Source organism: Phyllobates terribilis, unplaced genomic scaffold (genome assembly GCF_046119375.1).
Source record: "Phyllobates terribilis strain yellow unplaced genomic scaffold, ASM4611937v1 Scaffold_2__4_contigs__length_985480577, whole genome shotgun sequence".
NCBI classification, from domain to species: Eukaryota; Metazoa; Chordata; class Amphibia; order Anura; family Dendrobatidae; genus Phyllobates; species Phyllobates terribilis.
In genome coordinates this window covers 186,127,095-186,150,242 of record NW_027362762.1, presented here as the reverse complement: position 1 = coordinate 186,150,242, position 23,148 = coordinate 186,127,095, and the positions used below count along the sequence as shown (strand labels likewise).

The 23,148-nt window shown below is 43.7% G+C and overlaps 1 protein-coding gene across 1 annotated transcript in view; it reads right to left on the bottom strand.

Moving 5' to 3' along the window:
* Positions 1-23,148, bottom strand: part of LOC141201356 (retinol dehydrogenase 7-like) — a 92,388-nt gene that overhangs the window by 3,387 nt on the left and 65,853 nt on the right. Inside the window, exons 3-4 of the mRNA XM_073663368.1 lie at positions 6,861-7,119; positions 467-633 (exon numbers count right to left, since the gene is read on the bottom strand). Coding sequence (XP_073519469.1) covers positions 467-633; positions 6,861-7,119 — 426 coding nt within the window. The remainder of the gene's footprint in view (positions 1-466; positions 634-6,860; positions 7,120-23,148) is intronic.

The following is a 23,148-nucleotide window of genomic DNA, read 5'->3' as shown; positions in this document are numbered from 1 at the left end:
AATAACTGCAATCAATTGCTTCCTATAACCATCAACAAAATTCTTATACCTCTCAACTGGAATTTAAAAGGTGCCAACGCTGACTGTATACCTCTGCTAAATCTGCATCTTGGTGTCTGCAATGCAGTAACCGATTAAATCTTATGATCAAAACCAACTTTGCTTGATGGACCCTATTGAACTAATAAGGTCTATGTGTTACCTTTCCGTTATTTTGAGTAGAAGGATAAATCTATTTTTTCATCAAATGTGATACATGCTGCTATTTAGGTTTTTAACAGGGCATCCAACACATATGTTAACACAGTCCATGCTATTTATTACTTCAATGTTTGCTGGTAAAATTAAAGTGATGTTTTAAATATATCTGGCTTCTTGGATCCCCATCCTCTGTTTCTATTTTTACTGAGTTTTTGAAAGTAAGGCTTTCTGATACATGAAGTTGCATCTATAGACATAAACTTACATTGCTCATAGTATTGCTTGCCATAGCTGTCTTTAATTTCTGTGGAGAGATTTCCCCAGAGACGCTTTAAGTTATTTAAATGACCATCAGCTGAGAGCAGCATTGTTGTTTCGAAAGCACCTGGTTCTACTATAGAGACCTTTACTTGAAATTCACGTAGCTCCCTCCTGTAGATTAAAAATAAACATTGGTATGGTTAATATGCAAATCCATTTACAAGAATAAATTTAAAAACCATCTGCTTAATATTAGTGGGTTCCTCTCATATTGGCAAAACAATTCTGACCTGTTGTCCATCTTATTCACACAGCATAGGGAGGAAAAAGTTATGCTGGAATTATGAAGTGACTCCTTTGGGTTCTAGTTGAACGAATGTAAAAAGGAGCGGGAGTAGCAGACAGTCTGCAGGATAATCTGACTGATCTCTTCAGCTTCCACGAGTAGCATGTAGGGGGCTGGGGGTGATGAAGACGTCAATATGAAGATTATATGTGTTTATGATTATTTATGTGATAAAAGTGTTTCTTGTGTGAAATCCCTGATTATTGTATGCCGGTTCCCTATGGGCTTTGCCTAAGGCCGTCCTTGGGATGCGGGAGGTCTGCCCAGAAGGGGGAACTATACAATAGAGATAGGGATTTAGTACACTACACTGCTTACCCACTAGGTAGTTAATACTGGGGTTACATCATTAGCTGGGAGGGGTTTAGAGTCGTTTTATAGAAAATCATTTCCGGGTTACAGACAGTTGGGAGAGAGTGAGTAGTGAGGAGCATTAGGCAGTGTATGCCTGCCATTATGGGAGGCCTGGGTCAGGTCACTACATCCCTGGGTTCAAGACCCGATTGCACAGGACCGGTGTAAGTTCTGTCCCATGTTCAGACACTGGAAAGGCACATTACTAAGGGTACTTCAGTAATCATAGAACTTATCTTGATCTGTATACTGCAGCCATGTATGGAAGAATTGCACAGTAAAAGTGAGTCTGTTAGCCCGGATCTACGATGTCCTGTCTTTCTTGAAGTCGGTGTCATATAATCATAGAATCATAGAATGGTAGAGTTGGAAGGGATCTCCTGGGTCATCTGGTCCAACTCCCTGCTCAAAGCAGGATTCACTACATCATCTCAGACAGATGTCTGTCCAGCCTCTGTTTGAAGATGTCCATTGAAGAACTCACCACCTCTCGTGGCCGCCTGTTCCACTCATTGATCACCCTAACTGTCAAAAGTTTTTTCTAATATCTAATCTGTGTCTCCTCCCATTCAGTTTCATCCCGTTGCTTCTAGTCTTTCCTTGTGCAAATGAGAGTGAAGATGATCCTTCTACATTGTGACAGCCCTTGAGATATTGGTAGACAGCTATTAAGTCTCCTCTCAGTCTTCTTTTTTGCAAGCTAAACATTCCCAAATCCTGTAACCGTTACTCATAGGACATGGTTTGCAGACCGGTCTCCATTCTGGTCGCTCTTCTCTGAACTTGTTCCAGTTTGTCAATGTATTTTTTAAAATGTGGTGCCCAAAACTGGACACAGTATTCCAGATGAGGTCTGACCAAAGAGGAGTAAAGTGCAATAATGATTTCACATGATCTAGACTGTATGCTTCTGTTAATATATCCCAGAATTGTATTTGCCTTTTTTGCTGCTGCATCACACTGTTGACTCATGTTCAGTCTATGATTTATTAGTATACCTAAGTCTTTTTCACGTGTGCTGTTGCTTAGCTCTATTCCCCCCATTCTGTATATGCTTTTTTCATTTTTATTGCCCAGATGTAGTACTTTGCATTTTTCCCTGTTAAAAACCATTCTGTTAGTTGCTGCCCACTGCTCCAGTTTATTTAGGTCTTTTTGAAGCCTCTCTCTCTCTTCTCTAGTGTTGGTTATCCCTCCTAGCTTTGTGTCATCAGCAAATGTAATCAGTTTACCCTCAATTCCTCCATCTAAATCATTGATAAAGATGCTGAACAATACAGGTCCCAGGACAGAGCCCTGTGGTACCCCACTTGAGACATTCATCCAACTGGATGTGAAGCCATCTTTGAGTCCGATCACTAAGCCAGTTATGAATCCACCTAACAGTTGCCTTGTCCATTCCATACTTGGTCATTTTTTCAATAAGGATGGTGTGAGATACTTTGTCAAATGCTTTGCTGAAGTCAAGATATACTATATCTACAGCATTTCCCTGATCTACCCAGTCAGTGATTCTGTCATAGAAGGAAATGAAGTTAGTCTTACATGACTTGTTAGTTACAAACCCATGCTGACTCTGGTTAATCACTTCATTCTTATCCAGGTACTTACATACATGTTGTTTAATAATTTGTTCAAAGATCTTTCCTGGTATAGAAGTCAGACTCACCGGCCTATAGTTCCCTGGGTCCACCTTCTTCCCCTTTTTGAAGATAGGAACAACATTTGCTCCTCTCCAGTCTTCTGGGACGTCTCCTGTTCTCCAAGAATTTTCAAAGATTATGGAGAGTGGTTCTAAAATTTCTTCTACGATCTCCTTCAGTACTCTGGGGTGTAATTCATCTGGATCTGGAGACTTGAACTAATTTATGTTAGCTAAATATTCCCTCACAGTCTTTCTGTTTACAGATAACCTGGATTCTTCTATTCCTTTAATAGGACAGTGAAGATCAGTTGATGTTACATTTTCTTTCTGAGAGAAAACTGATGAAAAATAGGAATTAAAAAGTTTGGCCTTTTCGACATCCTTTTTTACCATTTCACCATTTTCATCCTGTAAAAATCCTATAACATCTTTGGCTTTTCTTTTACTTTTGACATACCCCCAAAATCCTTTTTTATTGCTTTGACATCCCTTGCAAGCCTTAATTCATTGTCAGCTTTAGCTAACCTGAAACGTGCCCTGCAGGTTCTGCAGACTGCATTATAATCTTCTTTAGATATGCCTCCCGCTTTCCCTTTGATAAACATTTCTTTCTTTCTTTTTAGCACGTGTTTAAATTCTGTGTTTATCCATCCTGGTTTCCTTAAATGCTTCCCATTCTTCCTACTTTTCGGGATTGTTAACGATTGTGCTTTGAGAATCTCATTTTTAAAAATTTCCCATCCTTCCTGGACATTTTTGTGCTTAAGGACATCCAGCCATTGGATCCCTCCTATTCTCTTTCTGAGTCGCTTAAAATCTGCGTTTCTGAAACCTAACCTTGAAGTTTGAGTCTTCACATGTCTTCCTCTAGTTATCCAAAATTCTATAATAGCATGATCGCTGCCTCTAGGGTTCCAGCCACTTTTACCTCCTCAACCATTTCCTCCTTGTTTATAAGGATTAGATCCAAAGAAGCAGATCCCCTTGTTTTCTCCCCTACCTTTTGGAAGATAAAGTTGTCAGCAAGAGAGGATAAGAATTTGCTTGACCTGTTAGTTTTACTTGAAAGAGATTCCCAACAAATATCTGGATAGTTGAAATCTCCCATGACCACTACGTCAGATTTTTTGGAGAACTTGGTCATTTGATACATAAAGAGTTCATCCATATCTTCAGTTTGCCCAGGTGGTCTGTAGTAAATGCCTACAATGGTGTCCTTTCCGTTGTTCTCTCCTTGTATTCTTACCCAAACAGTTTCCACAGAACTCTCAGTCTCTGAAGCTTCAATCTCTGTGCAGATATACGCTTTTCTAACATACAATGCGACACCTCCTCGTTTATCAAGTCTGTTTCTTGTAAATAAATTGTATCCTTTTAGCCTTGTATTCCAATCATGTGTATCGTCCCACCCAGTTTCAGTGATTCCAATGACATCATATTCCTTTTCCTGCATTAGTAGTTCCAATTCTCCTTGTTTGTTGCCCATGCTTTGTGCATTTGAATAAAAACATTTTAGTTTGTGATTGGTTTCTCTTCCTCCCATATTTTTATTATTTAAATTGTTTTGTCTTTGTTCTTCTTTTCCACTTCCAATAGCAGAGATCTCAATAGTATTTGTCAGCTGTATGGCTTTTTCTGGCCTTTTGCTTCCCTTCCCACATTGTTCTAGTTTAAAGCTCTCCTGATGAGTGTAGCAAGGCGACTTCCAAATACACATTTTCCAGTCTTCGTAAGGTGCACCCCATCTGTAGCAAGTAGTCCATCATATAGGTAATTCATTCCGTGATCCAGAAATCCAAATCATTGTTGACGGCACCATCGACGTAGCCAGTTGTTCACCTGTAGAATCTTATTCCACCTCATTGTTCCATGGCCATCCACTGGGAAGATGGATGAGAAGACCACCTGCGCTCCCAAATCATTCACTTTCTTGCCTAAGTTTTCAAAGTCACTGCAGATAGTTTCCAGGTCCTTTCTTGCGGTGTCATTTGTCCCCACATGTATTAGCAGGAATGGGTAGTGATCTGTAGGTCGGAAGAGTCTTGATATGCTGTCAGACACATCTTTAATTTTTGCACCTGGGAGACAGCACATTTCTCTTGAGGTTATGTCTGGTCTGCTGATAGCGGCCTCTGTTCCTCTCAACAGGGAATCCCCCAGTTCCATGAACGGTGTAACAGTGAGTACAGCAAGTCCTCCATTGTAGCACATACTCCAGTCTCAGTCCTTAACAGTAGAGGGGGCATTGGGTGAAGAAAAGATAGTTCCGGCACACAGCGTCATGGTAGCGGCCCCGTGTGCTCCCCTCTACAAGCACACCAGCTGTCCCACTTTATCCAACATGCCATAAGCACTTCGGCCTCCATGTGGACAGCATGAGAATTCTGACAACTTCAAACAATGGCTTGTTTTGACCCCTAATACATACAGTGGATATAAAATGTCTACACACTTTATGCCAGGTTTTTGTCATGTAAAAAAATCATACCAAGAAGAATTGAATAATTTCAAAACTTTTTCCACCTTGAATGTCAACTATAATCTATTCAATTTAATTAAAGAACAAACTAAAATATACTAAATATGCACAAATACTTTGTTGAAGTACTAACAGCATTCAGTCTATTTGGGTAGGAGTCCATCAACATGTCACATCCAAAATTGTCAATATTGGTCCTCTTTTCCTTGCAGTAGTGTTCCAAATCTGTCAGAATGCATGGGCATCTCCTGTGTACAATGCACTCTTCAAGTCATCCCACAGATTTTCAATCGGATTCAGGTCTGGTCTCTGGCTGGACCTTTCCTAAACTTTATCTTACTCTGGCAAAGCTTTTCTTTTTTTATTTCGGAGTCATGCCTAGGGTCATTGTAAAAAGTGAAATTCCTCTGCATAATTTTAGCAGATACCTGAAGGTTTTGATGTAAAATTGACTGATAATTGGAACAATTTATAACTCCTTTCACCTTGACTAAAGCCCTAGTTCCAGCTACTGAAAAAACTGCACCCAAAGCATCATATTGCCTCCACCATGCTTCACTGTGGCTATGGTGATGGGTAGTGTCGGCTCTGTGCCAAACTTACCTTTTGGAATTATGGCCAAAATGTTCAACCTTGTTCTCAGACCATAACACGTTTTCCCAGATGCTTTTGCCAAACTTTATGTAGGTTTTGGTAAAACATAGCTGGGCTTGGATATTTTGCTTTGTAAGAGAAGGATTCCATCTTGCCACCCTACCCTCCAGACCAGATATATGAATACAGGAGAATGTTGTCACAAGGCAAATGTTGCTGTATTCCTCTTTGCAGCCTTCCAGATCAATGCTCTTCTTGTCTTTTCATCAATTATTGAGGAATATCCAGTTCTAGTAATGTCATTGTTGTGCCACATTTAAGCCACTTTTTGATGACCATCTTCACAGCGTTCTATGGTACAATAATAATAATAATCTTTATTTTTATATAGCACCAACATATTGCGTAGCGCTTTGCATACATTATCATTGCTGTCCCCATTAGGACTCACAATCTACATTCCCTATCAGTATGTCTTTGGAGTGTGGGAGGAAACCAGAAAACCCGGAGGAAACCCACGCAAATACAGGGAGAACATACAAACTCAACTAATGCCTTGGAAATTTTTAAGTACCCTTCTCCTGACTGATACAGACCATGGCTTTTGATGTACAGTCCAACTAAGAAAATGTCAAGAAAATACTACTAGAAAAGCTAAACTTTATATGGGGTTAAACAAAATCAATGTAAATGATGACAGCTGTGTACTGACTACAATTTAACATGAGTTTAAATGTGATTGGCTAATTCTGAACACAACTAGATGGGTGTTATGAGAGACATTACCGGTTTAAAAAGTTCTGAAATTATTCTTTTTTTACATGACAAAAGCCTGTCATTTTAATAGGGGTGTGTCGAATTTTTATATCCAGTATATGTTCTTAAATGAACATGGAGCAAGATGTAAAACATGCCATATTAGCAGCCATCTGCGCTATTCTTACCAATATTAGGTGTTTGACACAATTTTTCAAACTTACCTTAAACAATCAGAGAAAGCCTCCACACCATACTTTGACAGGCAATATCCTCCACCAATAGTGGACATTCTTCCCATAATACTAGCTACATTAACAATTCGTCCTTTGGCTTTTCTTACAAGGGGCAGTAGATGTAAAGTCACATCCACCATACCAATCAAATTCACATTCAGAACCTTGAGAAAATCTTCCTTTTTTTGCCATTCATTGGGAGCAAGAGCAAAGCCATACCCTGCATTATTAACTAAGCCCCAGAGCCCTGCAATGTATAAAAAAAAAAGTTGAATAAAAACAATGAGGAAGAATCTATACAATAAAAAACAGTTTTAATTAGTGATGAGAGAGCACTAAAATGCCCGTGTGCTCGTTGCTCAGGCCGAGCAAAATGTAATGCTCGAGTGCTCAACCCGAGCAACGAGCCCAATGTAAGTCAATGGGAAATTTCAGCATTTATCCGGTGGCCCCCCTTTGGAGGTCTGGAGGGGGCCTAAAAATTGGCCAAGTCGCTCAAATGATATGGGAACAGCATGGGGAAGACCCCTGGAAGCATCTCTGACTCCCAGGTCACTGCTGTGAACAATGTTGTCAGAGTATTACGCCACTTTTACAGACTGACAATAAAACATACAAAAACGAAGCCAAAATGTATTTTCCTGGAAAAAATGTTAAGGAACATTCTTTCCAGGGTAATCACTTGTATATAAGGCAAAATATATAGCAAAAAAACAAAAATGCTCCCCCACACCTTGGGCTATGTTCACAAGTAGCGTTTTTGATTAATTTTTGCACTTTCGCATTGCTTTCAACTGTGAAAAATACGTTCACCAGTAAACGTAATTTTAACATTTTACTACCTTATCTGGCCCTGTGGTGTGTGAGACATGATCAGACACATCCTGTTTCACTTATGAAGGAGAGACTCTGAAAGTCACAAAGCCTATTTTATAGAACCATCAGGCGGCCCTTACTATTGTTAGAGGGCCAGCAGTTGGCCCTCACTATTGTTAGAGGGCCATCAGCTGGCTATGCTTTGTTGTTCCCATTATTAAGGAGCGGGTCTCCTATAATGTTATATCGTATGCAGTGACTTCAAGGCCTGCCCAAAATTTGGAAAACCCCAATACCCATTTGAAGAGACATAGAGGACCTGATTTAAAAAAATAATCTTCCATTATTAAGGAGCGGGTCTCCTATAGTGTTATATCGTATGCAGTAACTCTAAGGTCTGTCCAAAATTTGAAAAAACCCCAATACCTCTTTAAAGAGACATAGAGGAGGGCCTCAGTAAAAATGTTTTTTCCATTATAAAGGAGTGGGTCTCCTATACTGGTAATGCCCATGCAGTGACTGCAAGAGCTGCCAAAAATTAGGATGCACTCCAATATCCCTTTGAAGAGATATAAAGGAGGGCCTCAGTAAAAAAAATGTTCCCATTATAAAGGAGCGGGTTTCCTATACTGGTATTGCGTATGCAGTGACTGCAAAGGCTGGCAAAAAATTGGACACGCTCCAATACCCATTTGAAGAGACATAGAGGAGGTCCTCATTAAAAAAAATGTTACCATTGTTATGGAATGGGTCTCCTATACTGGTAATGCCCATGCAGTGACTGAAGGGGCTGGAAAAAAATTGGACTCACTCCAATACCCCTTTGAAGAGACGTAGAAGAGGTCCTCATTAAAATTTTTTTACCAATGTTAAGCAATGAGTCTCCTATACTGGTAATGCCCATACACTAAGTGCATGGGCTGAAAAACATTTTCCCAGTCGGTGAGCTGGAAGCTGCAAACGCTGCTGAAGCACGGCGAGGGCAGCAAAAGCTGTAGGTTAGGTGACTTTCTGAAATGGGCACACATGTGGCGTACTTTGACAAGCAGATCAGGCAGATCCAGGTAGGTTTTGACAAACCGCTGAACCACTAGGTTGAGGACATGGGCCAGGCATGGTACATGTGTGAGGTTGCCTAGCTTCAGAGCCACCACCAGGTTCTGTCCATTGTCACACATGACCATGCCTGGCTGTAGGTTTAGCGGTGACAGCCACAGATCTGCCTGCTCTGTTACAGCTGTCAACAACTCTTCAGAGGTGTGGGGTTTGTCCCCTAAGCATACTAGCTTCAGCAGAGCCTGTTGCCACTGGGATGAGGCAGTGCTGTAGTGCTTCCAGCTTGTGACTGATGTGGTCATTTCTAAGATGGAGGCTGAGAAGGCTGAGGAGAAGGAGGAGAAGGTGCAGGAGCTGTAGAATTTGGGGGCAACCCTGATTGACCCAGGGCCCACAATCATCGGCGTCGGGAGGACTTGTTCCGCCCCAAGGTCCAACTGGGTTCCAGCTTCCACTACATTAACCCAGTGTGCCATCACAAGATGCACCGTCCCTTGCCACAAGCACTTGTTCATGTGTCCGTGGTTAGGTGGACCTTCCCAGTAACTGCGTTGTTGAAGGCATGGCTAATGTTCTGGGAAACAAGCTTGTGTAATGCGGGGATGGCACACTGGGAGAAATAGTGGCGGCTGGGAACCGAGAACTGTGAGACAGCCGCTGCCATCAGGTTGCAGAAAACTTCTGTCTCCACGAGCGTAAAAGGCAACATTTCAAACGCAAGCATTCGAGAAATGTGTGAGTTTAGTAGTGTGGCCTGTAGGGCATTGGCTGCCTATTTGTGTTTGCATTCCAAGAACTGGGGTAGGGACAACTTAATGCTGTGGTGGGACAAGGACGTGGATTTGGTTGCTGATGGTGGTAATGACAAGGTGTGCAATGACAGGTGCAGCAGGTGAGAGGCATCTTCACATGTGCCATGGACAGGGAATTGGTGTGCATGCACCACAGCAGAACAAGCAGTGATGTCACCCCCAGACACAGTTTCTGGACCCTGGCGTTCGGCCCACCTGGTTGCTGTCATGTGCCTGAGCATGCTGGTGGTGGTCAGGCTGGTAGTTTTGCTGCCCCTGCTGATGATGGTCTGGCAGATGTTGCAAATGGCCTTTTAGGGGTTATCTGGACAGTCTTTAAAAAACAATGAGACTCGGGAAGACCTAACAGTTATACTGGCAACTTCCATCGTGTTGGTGTTACGGGGAAGAGTTGCCTGCCTTGTGTCTGTGGCCACCACTCTGCTTGTTCCCGCCTGTTGTGGTGCTAGGCCTTCCTCCCCCTGTGAGCTGCTGTCCTCAATCTGCATGTCACCTTGCCAGGTTAGGTCAGTGACTTCATCGTCCACCACCTCGTCTTCCACTTCCGCATCCTGGTCCTCCTCCTGACTTTGAGGCAATTGTGTCTCATCATCATCCAGCTCTTGCGACAGTTATTGCACTTAACCACCATCGCCTTCATGTGAAAATGGCTGCTCAAATATCTGGACATCGTTACATGTGATCTGCTCTTGCCCCACTTGAAGCTAGCCGGGTAAGAGTCCTGAATCTATAAATTGAAAAGTGAACAGCTCTTCGGAGTGTCCAAGTGTGGGATCACTTGTCTCCGGGCACTGGGCATGGTTGGAGGAAGGAGGATCAGGGCGAGGAATATGTGGTTCAGATTCACGGCTACTGAGACTTGACCGTGTGGAAGCCAGGGTGCTGGTGGTGGTAGCTAATAGATAGGCAGGCGGGCACCACTGATATACAGGCTGGCGGGCACTGGGACCTGAGGACTGAGAAGAGTGTTAGCACACAAGCAACAATCTTGCACAGGCACCTCCATTTTGGAAGGCGAAGCGGCCCCTTTAAGAGGGAGGGAGCGCGCGCCCTAAGTACAGCGCCCAGGGAACTGCGCGTACCCTGGGCAGACGCAGGAAGGTAGCCGGAGGATGCTGGACCGGGACCGCGGCGGTGAGGGGATCGGCGTCTCTGCCCTGCAGGAGGCAGAGACACCGATGCTACTCTTTTCACACTGCTCTGGCTTCAAGAGTGGTGTTGGGACAGGAAGCTAGTTCGACATGATGTGGCTGTCTCTTGTACTCCCTCAGTAAACACAGTTTCATTTTGCCCACGGCCTCGTCCTCTGCGTGCACTATCACATCCACTTTCCTTTCCCTTACCACGTGCCTTTATCATTTTAAATGGAGTAGAATATTTGGCACCCTCCACAAAATGTCTGAATTATTACCGCAGTAATATTGTCATGGGTGTGTCAGATGTGACGAGCAGTTGCCCTGCAGTTGGTTGCAGAAGATCTCTTCATTTGGCATTATACCTTCTTAGCTGTTTCACTCTAGGACCCAGCAGCTACCTCCCTCCTGCTCTAATTGACACTCTTGGCTGGGTGTTTAAATAGTTTCACTTTGCTACAGGGTGGTGCCAGTGATATTCACATGTTTCTCTCTGAAATCAGCTCATGCTAAGTTATCTTTCCCCGTGTCTGTCTACCTGATTATCTTTAGTTGTTAGTGGGGATCGACTAGTACTCATCCCCCCCTTCATTATTCATGGCCAAGTGCTAGGAAATAGAGGGATAGGTTTCTTTGCTCTGAATGGTGAAGAACCAATATAGGGACGGTAGGGGGGAAAAGATGATATCAGATCAGCCTAGTAGGTCTCCACTCCCCCCTTTCCCTAGAGTCTAGGTTCTCTTCCCATCTTCCCTTTGTGTTACACTTAGTCTTTCCCACACCTTGCGTGACAAATATGCGATCATGTGTGACGACGACCACAGATTTTGGCTGTGGCTTTGTAGTATAATATTGGTCAGCGACCAAGTTTGAATAGGTTTACCAAAACACAGATGGCTAACTTTAAATGGAGGGGAATATTTGGCACATTCCACAAAATGTCTGAATTAGTTCCACAGTAATATGTGATCATGTGTGACGACCATGGTTTTAGCCTGTGACCTTGTAGTATAGTATTGGTCAGCAACCAACTGTGAATAGGTTCAATAAAAAACAGATGGCTAACTTTAAGGCTGTGTGCGCACAATGCCAGACCTCATGTGGCTTGAGTGTGTCAGCAGTTGCACCACAGCCTGTCCAGGAGTTGGCGGATGCTTTAGTCCAGGTCTGGGAGGAGATCCCACAGGAGACCATCCACAACCTCATCAGGAGCATGCCCAGGCGTTGTAGGGAGGCCATACAGCCACGTGGAGGCCACACACAATACTGAGCCTCATTTTGACTTGTTTTAAGGACATTATATCAATGTTGGATCAGACTGTAGAATGTTTTTCCACTTTAATTTTGGGGGTGACTCCAAATCCAGGCCTCCATTGGATAATAAATTTGATTTCCATTGATAATTTTTGAGTTGTCAGCACATTCAACTTTGTATAGAACAAAGTATCCAATGAGAATAATTCATTCATTCAGATCTAGTATGTGTTATTTGAGTGTTCCCGTTATTTTTTTGAGCAGTGTATATGTATATATATATATATATATGTATATATATATATATATATATATATATATACATATATATATATATATATATATATATATATATATATATATATTGTGGAATACCTGTACTAACTAATAAACAAGAAAATCTCTCCCTCACTCAGCAGCAGCTCTCCCTACTCTGCCTGTTTCCGGGGTACACTGTGACGGGCATAGGGTCACCCGGACTTACATAGACCTGATGACACTATGTGGCCAGACAATCACTGTAATGCCACAACCAACATGGCTATGGCATTACAGTGAGTGGCAGGCAATCCTTGCATGTTAATTGGCTCTCTAAAGAGCACCAAACATGCGGGGAGGGGACCCGAGCCCCCGCCTGACCATTCCGGAAATTCTCGAGGAGCGCTGAGCATCTCGAGCAGTGAGATGCTTGGGTGAGTACCGAGCAGTGACAAGCACGCTTGCTCATCACTAGTCACCATCCCACTTCTCTGTCTACTTAAACGCTCGCTTCTCACAATTAAAGAAGAGTCATTGCAGGCGGAGCATGAGGAAATGGAGCAAGAAACTATACAGGATGATGCTACACAACCCAGCCTCATTTCATCTTAATGCAGATTCGGTGATAATGAGGAAGAGGAGGAGGAACAGGAGCTGGTTTCCTGCGAAACAGATGGTACTACCCACGCCACATTCATACCGTCTGTTCAGTGTGGATGGCATGAGGAGCAGAACAAGGCGAAAACGGTGTCCTTGAGGCCTTTAGAGCGGAGCATAGCGAGGAGGAGCTGGTGATCCACAGTATCAAATGCGGCAGAGAGATCCTGGAGAAACAGCAGGGAGTAGTGCCAATTGGATTTAGCTGTAAGTAGATCATTAGAGACTTTTGTGAGGACAGTTTCAGTAGAGTGTGAAGAGCGGAAACCAGATTCTATAGGGTCGAGAAGAGTGTTGTCTGGGAGATAGCAGATGAGACGGGAGTGGACCAAGCGTTTCAGGAGTTTACAGATGAAAGGAAGATTAGAGACCGGTCTGTAGTTAGCAGTGCAGTTCTGGTCCAGGGATGGATTTTTAAGAAAAGGGGTTATGATTGCATGTTTGAATGAAGAGGGAAAGATACCTGAAGAAAGAGAGAGATTAAATATTTTAGTTAGATGGGTAGTGACAGCAGGGGAAAGGGACTGAAGGAGATGTGAGGGAATAGGGCCACTGTTGCAGATTGTAGGGTGAAAAGGAACGAGGAGTCTGGTCACTTCTTTTACTGTGACAGGTTCGAAGATGGAAAGTGACCTTGAGGTGTGGCAGGGAAGGGTATCCAGACTCTGAGTGGATTGTGCAAAAATGTCTTGACTGTTATGATCGAATTTTTTGTAGGAAATAAGTGGTCAGATCGGCAGCTCTTAGGTTGGTGATGACGGGGATCTGTACTTTAGGGCTCAGGAGGGAGTGTAAGGTTTCAAAAAGTAATTTAGGATTGTTGGCTAGAGAATGTGATGAGGGTGGTAAAGTAGACTTGTTTAGTCAGGTGGAGAGTAGAGTTGTAGGTTTTGAGCATGAACTTATAGTTGATGAAGTCTTCTGCTGTAAAAGATTTTCTCCACAAACGCTCAGCGCACCTAGAGCAGCGCAGGAGAAAATGTGTTTGCATCGTATGGCAGGGCTGCCGTCTATGCCGGGTCATTCTGAGTATAGCAGGTGCTGCTTCATCCAGGGAACTCTGTAATGTGTTGTTATAGTGTGACAATGCTGAGTCTGGACAAAGCTGGCGGCAGAGGTCACAGTTCCTTGGACAACCAAGGAGTACAGGCAAGTGAGACACAAATCAGATGTGGCAGAAGCAGGGGAACACTGGCAAAGGTCTGGGAGAGTTTTTTCAGACCCTCCTAGTTCCCAGGCTCTGATACATGGGGTACTCTGACAAGGAGGGAAAAGTTTTGGGAGATGATGAAGGACCACCTTGCTGACCGTACCAGTGTCCTCAGTGATTACTCTGTATCTTACAACTATTGGGTATCCAAGCTGAACACGTGGCATGAACTGGCTCTCTGCCTTGTAGGTCCTGGCCACTAGCATTTATTCAGAGGTGGTTTTTAGTGACGCCAAGGGCATTATAACTGATAGGTGCATCTGCCTGTCAACTGAAAATGCTGAAAGGCTGACTCTTATCAAAATGAACAAGGGCTGGATTGGGCCAGACTTCTCAACACTACCGAATCATAGCATCAGAACTTAAACTCAAATTCAATGTTTTTTTTTTTGGGGGGAAGTATATTCCCATGCAACCCTTCACACCCAGACATGGGTACACTCTTCAAGATTTCTTCTATATTATGTCGCCCTCCTTCTTCTCCTCATAATCCACCATCATACCACCAGGATGACCATCATGCAACGCATACATAATTATTTTAAGGGTGTATATGATGCTTGTAGGAACTATTTTTAGAGGACTACCTATAACTTCATATATATGTATGTATACCCCAAGGGATCAATGTTTTTCAGTCCATGCACTTAGTGCATGGGCATTACCAGTGTGGGAGACCCACTCCTTAATTATAGAAAATATTTTTTTAACTGAGGCTATTCACTACGTCTCTTCAAATGTGTATTGGAGTGCGTCCTAATTTTTTGCAGCCCTTAAACTTACTGCATACGCAATAACAGTATAGGAGACCCACTCCTTAATAATGGGAAAGACAATTTAAATAGATTCTATATTCTACAATATTACCTCTCTTATTTGAAATTTGTTTACGGGTGAGCTATCACAGTATGGATAGCGTATTACACCTATCCAGCCAGGTATTATTGCCTTATACTGCATGCTGTAGAAAAAAATGCAAATCTATACCCTATTGATTCTGCTGCTAGATGCATTTACAATAGGGACAAGTGCTAGGTAGATGAGTGTTCATTCTGGTCGCATAGATCTCTTCCACAGTCCATAACTTTATTTTATGCTTTTCTATGCACTCATTGACCGATTCATAATTTTTACAGTGTTTTTCATATTTGTCAGAAATTAATCAAAGTTAACACAATTTAATGATTTACTGTGTCATTGCCAGTTTATCTACAGCTTCTGAATGTAAGAGGTAGTGGTGGCAGACTTGACACTATTGGAGCTGGAATTACCACTTCAGAACTCTCCAATGCTTTGTTTCCATCCATTTCAGGGTGCTTCTTGAAGTATGGTTGGGATCATTGTCCTGCTGGAAGACCCATGACCTAGGATGCAAACCCAGCTTTATGACACTGGGCACTACATTGCGACCCAAAATCCATTGAGAATCTTCACATTTCATGACGCCTTGCACAAAGTCAAGGCACCCTGTGCCAGAGGCAGCAAGTCAACCCTTAAATATCTTTGAACCTCCACCATATTTGACTGTAAGTACTGTGTTCTTTTATTTGTAGGCCTCATTCCAATTACAGTAAACTGTTGAATGATGTGCTTCTTTACCAAAAAGCTCTATCTTGGTCTCATCTATCCCAAAGAAGCCTGCTGGCCTTCTAAAAATAGTGGAGTCCACCTGCTGTCACTCTATAAATTGTGAGGGCAGCCTGCTGGGCATCCATAAATTGTGAGGGCCCCATGATTGACATCAAAATTTCAAACTTGACAGAATATATAAACGAAAAAGAAAATGTGACCACCTCAGATGGATACGTTGTATTGCAGTAGCAATGAGGGGCTATGAAAAGCATAGCTGGTTGATGACCCTCTAACAATAGTGAGGGCCAACTGCTGGCCCTTTAAAAATAGTAAAGGCCGACTGATGGCCCTGTAAAAATAGGCTTTGTGACTTTCAGAGTCCCTCCTTCATAAATGAAACTGGATATGTCTGATCATGTCTCACACACCACATGGCCAGATAAGGTACTTAAATGTTAAAATTACATTTACTGGTGAATGTATTGTTCACCGTTGAAAGCAATGCGCAAGTGCAAAAACGCATCAAAAACACTACGTGTGAACATAACCTAAGGTGTGGAGGAGCTTTTTTTTGTTTTTGTTATTTATTTGGCCTTATATACAAGTCATGACCCTGGAAAGAATGTTTCTTAACATTTCAGGAAAATCCATTTTAGATTAGTTTTTGTATGTTTTATTGTCAGTCCGTAAAAGTGGCATAATACTCTGACAACATTCACAGATATGCTATTGGTCAGCAACCAAGTGTGAATAGGTTTGAACAACACACAACTGGCAGACTTTAAATGGAGTATAATATTTGGCACACTCCCAAAAATTTCACTATTACCGCAATAATATCGGATCACGTCTGATGACCATGGTTTTCGGCAGTGGCCTATTAGTATGGTATTGGTCAGCGACCAAGTGTGAATAGGTTTGAACTACACACAACTGGCAGACTTTAAATGGAGAATAATATTTGGTACGCTCCCAAAAATGTCACGATTATTACCGCAGAAGTTTCATGTCACATTTGATAACCACAGTTTTAGGCAGTGGCCTATTAGTATGGTATTGGTCAGAAACCAAGTGGGAAAAGGTTTTAACAACACAACTGGCAGACTTTAAATGGAGTATAATATTTGGCACGCTTCCAAAAATGTCACGATTATTACCTCAGTAATATCGGATCATGTCTGATGATGGACAAGTTTATCTGCTTCCACAATACAGCAGTGCGAATAAAATTGAACAAACCTAGCTGTATACTGCTAACAAGTAGTGATGAGCAAATTTGTTTGAAATCTGAACTTACAACTTAAATTCGACACGAATATGGCACATTTGGGTTCATGATCAGAAAGACGATCATTTTTACTTAAAATCGGGAAAAATCGGCAATGCACGGCGAATAAGTGTGGGAACGTGATTGCGGAGCAACTACAAAATTTTGAACAGTTTAGGTAGCATAGTGGCTGTTTTTGATGAGCTGGGGGACGTGTTAGATGAGTGGAGGGGCTGCTGACAGCTCAGAACAGGGCAGAGCAGCGGCACACTTGTGATCTTTTTTTTTCCCCTGTAACTTTAAGTGAGGCGGCTAGCCAATCAGAGCACAGGAAGCATCCACACTGTCCAGACACAAGGGCTTCTGCCATTGGCTGCTGAAATCACATGTCCTCTTATTTAAAGAGTGGCTATGTTCCCTCAGCGCAATGTTATGCATGTCACTCACTGCTGCTGCTCAGTGTGCTCCTGTGTGCTAAGTCCTGTGCTGTTTACCTGTGAAATTGATGTTGCAGCACATTTTTTTTTCTTGTGCAATTCCTGAGATTCTGTCAGAAAGAGCAGGGCCCATGCTATAGAACTGTGTTGTGCACCGGTTGTATTGTGTTCTATGCAGGAGTATGCCTTCAATCTGTTTTTTCACTTGCTAATGTGATAAAGCAAGCAAGCAAGCCCTTGAAGTCCACCTTTTGAATTTTTGGGGTTGAAATAGAGCTGTATACAGACTCTGCAGAGCTTCTCAATGCACAGCACAAAAATCTTTTTTTTTCATTTGCTAATGTGATAGTGCAAGCTGTAGCAGCCCACTTTGTCATTTTTTGGTAGGTGAAATTCAGCTGTATGCACAGTGAAAAAAATTGATTTTTTTCTGTTGCTTGCAAGAGTCCACCAAAGATTGTTTTGTGTCTCAAACGTGATGCACTCTGCAGAATGCTGCCTACCATTTTAGTGGCATTGAAGTTCAGCTGTTTTCAGAGTAAAAAAAAACCATTTTTTTGCTGTTCCTAATGTGATACAGCATGCTAGATCTGAGTTTGAAATAGTTTGGAGACTATGTCGTATGTTATACAAGCCTCATCCAAACTAAAAAAATACTTTGTTCGGTTCCTAACGTTATACAGCAGGGGACATCTCAGTTTGAAATAGTTTGGGGAACATCTCGTATGTTTTATCGCCCTAATCGCACTAAAAAAATTGTTTCTTCTGTTAATAACATTATACAGCAAGCCATATCTTACCTTGTCATTTAATGCCGTTGAAATTCAGGTGTGTGCAGAGCTGTTGCAGAGGAAAACATCTAATTTTATTTTACTAATAGTGTGCTCCTACAGCAGTATCTGAGCAACATGAGTGGGAAAAAGAGAGGTTGTGGTGGAAGGGGGAATAGGCTTGGTGTTCAAGGTATACATGGGTTAGGTGGTAATGTTAGTGAAAGCATTAGTGAACCAACACCGTCATGTCCTATCTGAAGACAACTCACAACTGCTGTTACTGGACAGGCTACTCCACTCCCTTTCTTTGGCAGCCGCACAGCGATATGCCTTGTTGATAAGGGCCAGAAAGAGCAGGTGCTCCAGTGGATGGTAAGCGCTGCTTCAAGTGGCCTCTCCTCTTTTTCCTTCACCTCAACATTACTCACAGTACAGTCCACAGAGGTGGTGCCTGCCCCAAATACCCTTGCTTCCCCCATGTCACAACTGTACAACTGCCCAACTGACTGTAGGGAACCACAGATGAGCGAGTCTGTAGAACTGTTCACCCATTCTATACCTACCATGGGCATCAGAAGTGTACTCCAAACATTCACAGTCAAGAGGAGGAAAGCATCTGCACCGATGGCCAAAATTTTTTTAGGTTGGATTGGGGGCAGGATGAAGCAGGGTCTGAGTAGGTTCCTAACCCTCATCACCAGACGTTAACCACCGGGGAGGGAGGTGATCCTGATGAGACTCCGATACCTGAGGCTCATGCGGACAGGGACAGTATGGTGGCTCAGTGGTTAACACTGCAGCATTGCAGCACTGGGGTCCTGGGTTCAAATCCCATTAAGGACAACATCTGCAAGGAGTTTGTATGTTCTCCCAGTGTTTGTGTGGGTTTCCCCCAGGTTCTCTGGTTTCCTCCCACACTCCAAAGACATACTGAAAGGGAATGTACACTGTGTGCAGAATTATTAGGCAAGTTGTATTTTAGAGGATTATTTTATTATTGATCAACAACTATGTTCTCAATCAACCCAAAAGACTCAAAAATATCCACGCTTAATATTTTTGGAAGTTGGAGTGTTTTTTTTTTTTTAGATTTGGCTATCTTAGGAGGATATCTGTTTGTGCATGTAACTATTACTGTGCAGAATTATTAGGCAACTTAATAAAAACCAAATATAATCCCATCTCACTTGTTTATTTTCACCAGGTAAACCAATATCCGTGCACAAAATTTAGAAATAAACATTTCTGACATGCAAAAACAAAAACCAAAAAATTAGTGATCAGTATAGCCACCTTTCTTTATGATGACACTCAACAGCCTTTCATCCATAGATTCTGTCAGTTGCTTCATCTGCGTGCAGCAACCACCACAGCCTCCCAGACACTGTTCCGAAAGGTGTACTGTTTTCCCTCCCTGTAGATCTCACATTTTATGATGGACCACAGGTTCTCTATGGGGTTCAAATCAGGTGAACAGGGGAGTCATGTCATTATTTTTTCTTCTTTTAGACCTTTACTGGCTAGCCACGCTGTGGAGTAGTTAGATGCATGTGATGGAGCATTGTCCTGCATGAAAATCACGTTTTTCTTGAACGATACCGACTTCTTCCTGTACCACTGCTTGAAGAAGTTGTCTTCCAGAAACTGGCAGTAGGTCTGGGAGTTGAGCTTCACTCCATCCTCAACCCGAAAAGGTCCCACAAGTTCATCTTTGATGATACCAGCCCATACCAGTACCCCACCTCCACCTTGCTGGCGTCTAAGTCGGAGTGGAGCTCTCTGCCCTTTACTGATCCAGCCTCTGCCCATCCATCTGGCCCATCAAGAGTCACTCTCATTTCATCAGTCCATAAAACCTTTGAAAAATCAGTCTTAAGATATTTCTTGGCCCATTCTTGACGTTTTATCTTTTGTTTCTTGTTCAAAGGAGGTCGTTTTTCAGCCTTCCTTACCTTGGCCATGTCCCTGAGTGTCGCACACCTTGTGCTTTTTGATACTCCAGTAACGTTGCAGCTCTGAAATATGGCAAAACTGGTGGTGAATGGCATCTTGGCTGCTTCAAGCTTGATTTTCCTCAATTCATGGGCAGTTATTTTGCACCTTTTTTGGCCAACATGCTTCTTGCGACCCTGTTGGCTATTTGCCATGAAACGCTTGATTGTTCGGTGATCACGCTTCAAAAGTTTGGAAATTTCAAGACTGCTGCATCCCTCTGCAAGACATCTCACAATTTTGGACTTTTCAGAGCCCGTCAAATCTCTCTTCTGACCCATTTTGCCAAAGGAAAGGAAGTTGCCTAATAATTAAGCACACCTTATATAGGGTGTATGTCATTAGTCAACACCTCTCCTCATTACACAGATGCATGTCACCAGATTTACTTAATTGGTAGTTATCTATCAAGCCTATGCAGCTTGGAGTAGGACAATATGTATAAAAAGAATCATGTGATCAAAATACTCATTTGCCTAATAATTCTGCACACAGTGTAGATTGTGAACCCCAATGGGGATGGTGCCGATAATGTCTGTAAATTGTCTGAATTGTAAAGCGCTGCGGAATATGATGGCGCTATATAAATAAAAAAAGATTACTAAGATTATTATTACTGTGCTGTCAGGGCAACAAGAGGAGAAGGGTCACTCTGAGGGCGAGGAATGGGATAACAGATTAGATAATGATGAGGTTGAAGATCCTAATTGGTGTGAACCCAGAGTCATGCAGCTGATAATGTGTCTTCAGCACTGCTGGTGGTGTCCTGACAGATAAGTGCAGCTGGTTGTCCCATGAAAGGGTAGACCGCTTAAAGAGGTTGTCCACTACTATTTAAAATATGCCAAAGTGTTTTTATGATGAAAATCAGCTGCTTTGTAATTACATCCCTCTGCCATTTCTGCCTGTGAGCGGCGCTATCACTAGCCACTCACAGATATCTCGTGACCCCTGGCTGCAGCCGGCTCTGACATCCGCTGACGTCACAACAAGACCAGGCTGCAGCCGGGGGTCTTTCTCTTCCAGTGTTCCACGGTGGCTGCTGGGTTGTGGGTGGGGTTATCCCCTCGCGTCATACCCAGCATCCACGCCCTCTCTCTCCCCATTCATTGGGAAAGCGCGAGGTGGATGCTGGGTGTGACTTGGTGGGGTAACCCCGCCCACAACCCAGCAGCGACCGTGAGGACCCTAGCGCTGAGTCATGGTACTGGGAGCACTGGCAATACCATGGCGTGCCATAATTCACTGGAAATATTCCAGGCTGGTTGGAGACGAGCTTATTCCCACAGAAAAGTACCAGAAGCAAGCTAAGGAGATGGTGGCCTCTATTATCATGAAGGAGTTAGCTTGTTGTCTAGGAGACCGACCACTCCTGCTGTCTACCTTGTGAACATTGTGTTAAAACTTGCAAGGTGTTACGTGCTTACTGTGACAGAGAGGAGCAAGAAGACCACAGCATCTGATTCCTCCCACTCCTGCACTGAGTAGAAGCCTTTTGCATTCATATTAATCGGTGCAGAGGTTAATCTGCTCAGTTGTGAGTTCCTGGAAGCTTACCGTGACTTAGGCTCTCAGCAGATTTGTCCAATGCATCTCCCCTACCATGTAACCCAGTAATCCAATGTGGCGCCCTGCTGCGTACAGGTGCCACAGAACCCAGTAGGGTGCATGGATGGACTTCTCCACAAGAGGCCCTCACACATTCACACACCTCCACCCTACCACCTCAGACCACAAGAGGGAGCCCGTTAGGGATATATATATGGAGGGTGGAACCAGACAGCTCAGTTAGTTGTTCAGACAGAGTCAGTCAGAAGTTAGTCTGAGAGTGTGCTGGCACTTAGACCAGTGAAGATGCAGCTCGTCTGCTGCTTCCGTAGTGAGGGCCCTGAGTGTGGAAGACAGCAAGGAGGAAAGGAGAGAGGAGTTGAGGGGGCAGAGGAGCGTACCAGGCTCACCCCGAACTATACACCGGACACCGGGTCCGCGCCTACAGGGACCCTTTATACCCAGTAGGGACCACTGGATACCTGGAGGACTACAAGTCCCAGGACGATCAACGCTGACTATTGTACCTGGGCTAGGAGTCACGGAGGCCCCAGCGTCCAGGGAGAGTGATCTCCAAGAGAAGGCCCTACCACCAGGTCAGCAGGTGCAAGAGAGAAAGAGAGACAGTAACAAAGCCAGGCCTAGCTCAAGGCAGGTCAGAAGCTTAGCAAGGGGAAGCAACGGATCAGGAGGCCCTATACCCGCTCACTGGGGAGAGTCCAGAAGTGCACCCTGCGTACCGACTACCCTGGACCATACCTGCATCTCCACCAGTAAAGGTAACGAAGCGAACCCCCGTGTGAGTGTCTGTCATTTCTCCCTGAACGATCCTGGCGTCTCTCCCCTGTACCACCATCCATTACCCCACGCTGCCCAGAGGCCTGCTCCACCTGTGGGGAGCCATTCCATCACAAGCTGCCCTACCATCTGCCTCAGAGGACTGCTCCGCAGCGGCGGCTCCCTTTAGCCGCATTCCACAGGTGGCGTCACGAACACTTTACAAATCCCCTATAAATAATTCCCCTTTTGGGTGACCGCCCTGGGCCACAGACCGGGTCAGCCACCGTGATATCCCCCACCAGCATCCATAGAGGCCCGGCTGCCGAGTACCCCACGGCCCTGGGGGCGCGTCACCAACACATCAGACTGTTGCCTACCGTGGAAACTTTGAAAAGGAAGCTGAAGATCCACTTCTTCTGACAAGCGTACAATCTTCAGTAACCCTCGCTCCAGCATATTGCTGCACGACTAGCTGTACCCTGACCTACTGTATCCTCACTCATCCCTTGTACATTGTTTGTGACGCGCCCCCTGAGCTGCGTGTGCGTACTTGCGTGAGTTACCCAGAACCGGTTCTCTGGGGCTTGTAGTCTCCGTGGCAGCGACCCTGTCCCGTGGCTCAGGGTGGTCAAACCAGTGGTAGTCCACTTGTAAGTTTTAGATTAGTTGTCCGACTACGCCACCCGTGGATTGCGGTCAGTGCGGACCGCC